Here is a 1944-nt window from a genome sequence, read left to right as displayed (position 1 = left end):
TACCCTCAGCGTTCCTTCAGCATACCTTCAGCGTTCCTTCAGCGTTCCTTCAGCATACCCTCAGCGTTCCTTTAGCGCTCCTTCAGCATACCCTCAGCGTTCCTTCAGCGTTCCTTCAACGTTCCTTCAGCGTTCCCTCAGCGTGCCTCTCCCTCCCAGCCTCCTCCTCCTCCTCCTCAGTCTGCTCCTCTTTATTGATATTCTGCTGGTTCTGCCAGCGCTCAGGATTGATGGTCTTTGTTTGTGGAGGAAGGCACCAGAATCTCCAGCGCTCAGGTCCACAGTACAAACCAGTAACCCAGTTTTAATTGCTGCCTCCATCCATCAGCCGTCTGGCGGCTCCAGAGCTCTGCTGCTGCAGGTTCCCACCTTTATATCGTTATATTACAGGAAATGATGAACGTAAAGAGCTGCATTGTTCCAGAGAACACGTTGGGCTGAATCCTACAGACGCTTTAAATAAATCCTCAGTAGATGTTCTAAATGTTCCTCAGAGTGACTCCACCTGAATGAATATGCACCAACAGAACCAGATTAAATCTGTGGAAGCTTCATGAGAATAAATCAGCTGCTGGTTTAGTGTTTTCTGCCTCTCAGTGCTCGTTTTGTTTCCTTCGCTCTGACTTTTGTCTTTCCGTGTTTCTTTGGCCCTTTCTGTGCTGATATTGCGTCAATTTTGCACCTTTTCGTGTCGGTTTTGTGTTTTTTGGTCATGATTTTGTCTCTTTGTGGTGACTTTGCATGAGTTCATATCTGATGTCTGGAGTTTGTCTCTCTGTCGTTGTTTCAGGCTGCTGCTCTCTGTGTGCATTCATCATTATCTTTTCTCTTACTGGACTCTCTTTGACTTTTCAGTTGTGTGTCGGATGTTTGTCAGGTGAAGCTTCAGTAAATCGGGTTCGACTGGTTCTGATGCTGAGATGTTAGAAACGGAGCAGCAGAACCATGGCTCAGCCTCCAGAGAGCCTCTGTGGGAACCGCTGCTTTTTATCGCTGCCTTGTTATTTGCACTTTCACCTGCAAGCCTGAAGCTCTGACGGGTTCTTCCTGGTCCACTCACATTTATTTTAGTTTTCTGCACGCTTTCTTGGTTCTGCTCCTCAGACCGGCTGGTGCAGGACTTTGAAAGCCAGGAGTCGGCAGATAGACTTTAAAAGCAATAAATAAGGCAGCGTTATCAGAGCGGCGCTGAAGGAAGAGGATGCAGCTGTACGAACAGCACCGGCCCAGGCGGGTCGCTCTGCTCAGGAGGCCCGAGGCCCGGCAGGACTCTGCGTTTATTTTACTTCACTGTTGTGTCCCTGCAGCGAGAAACCACAAACACACTCCGACACACAAACACAGCCATGCTCACAAACCCAAACATTACTTGAATAAAACTGTAAAATTCTTTGACTCGTGTGGAAAACGCGTCTTTAAAAACCTTTTACTGCTGATTTCTTTGCATTTGTCTGATTCTCTGTGATTCTATGAACTACAGTGACGGAGTTTTAAATGTTGTTTCAGGGAAGGATCTGTCGTCTCGCAGTGAAACGGACCTGAACTGTATCTTCGGGAAGAGATCCAGAACTGTTAAAGCTTCAGAACAGGTGAGACAATAAACTGAACGCAGCTTCTTCAGCAGCAGCTTCACTTCTACAACTTTTTACTGCAGAGTTTAAAATTGTTGGTCTGAAACCTGGAAAGCATCCTATCTTTCTAAAAGTTACCAAAATGACACCATTAGTCAGCCAGAAACTGTAAAAACAGAAAGAATGTTCGGATTTCCGATTTTCAGACGGTCCATGAACACATCATCAAAGTTTTCATTAAAATAAATGAAAATGAACCAAATCGAAGCTCAAAATCCTGATATTCCATAAAAATCACATCATTCTACATGTTTCACTTAAATACATCTTCAGCCAGAGTTTCCTCAGAGAGACTGAGAGGAACATCCACCCT

At 45.3% G+C, this 1944-nt stretch overlaps 1 protein-coding gene across 1 annotated transcript in view; it reads left to right on the top strand.

The window, feature by feature from the left end:
* The window catches only part of pinx1 (PIN2 (TERF1) interacting telomerase inhibitor 1), a 27769-nt gene that overhangs the window by 10516 nt on the left and 15309 nt on the right, over positions 1–1944 (top strand). The window contains exon 6 of the mRNA XM_008302196.1: positions 1507–1589. Within this exon, the coding sequence (XP_008300418.1) occupies positions 1507–1589 (83 nt within the window). The remainder of the gene's footprint in view (positions 1–1506; positions 1590–1944) is intronic.

Source organism: Stegastes partitus, unplaced genomic scaffold, assembly GCF_000690725.1.
Source record: "Stegastes partitus isolate 25-593 unplaced genomic scaffold, Stegastes_partitus-1.0.2 Scaffold1774, whole genome shotgun sequence".
Lineage (NCBI taxonomy): Eukaryota > Metazoa > Chordata > Actinopteri > Pomacentridae > Stegastes > Stegastes partitus.
Note: the sequence above shows the minus strand (reverse complement) of the source record. Positions and strands in the feature narration are given on the sequence as shown.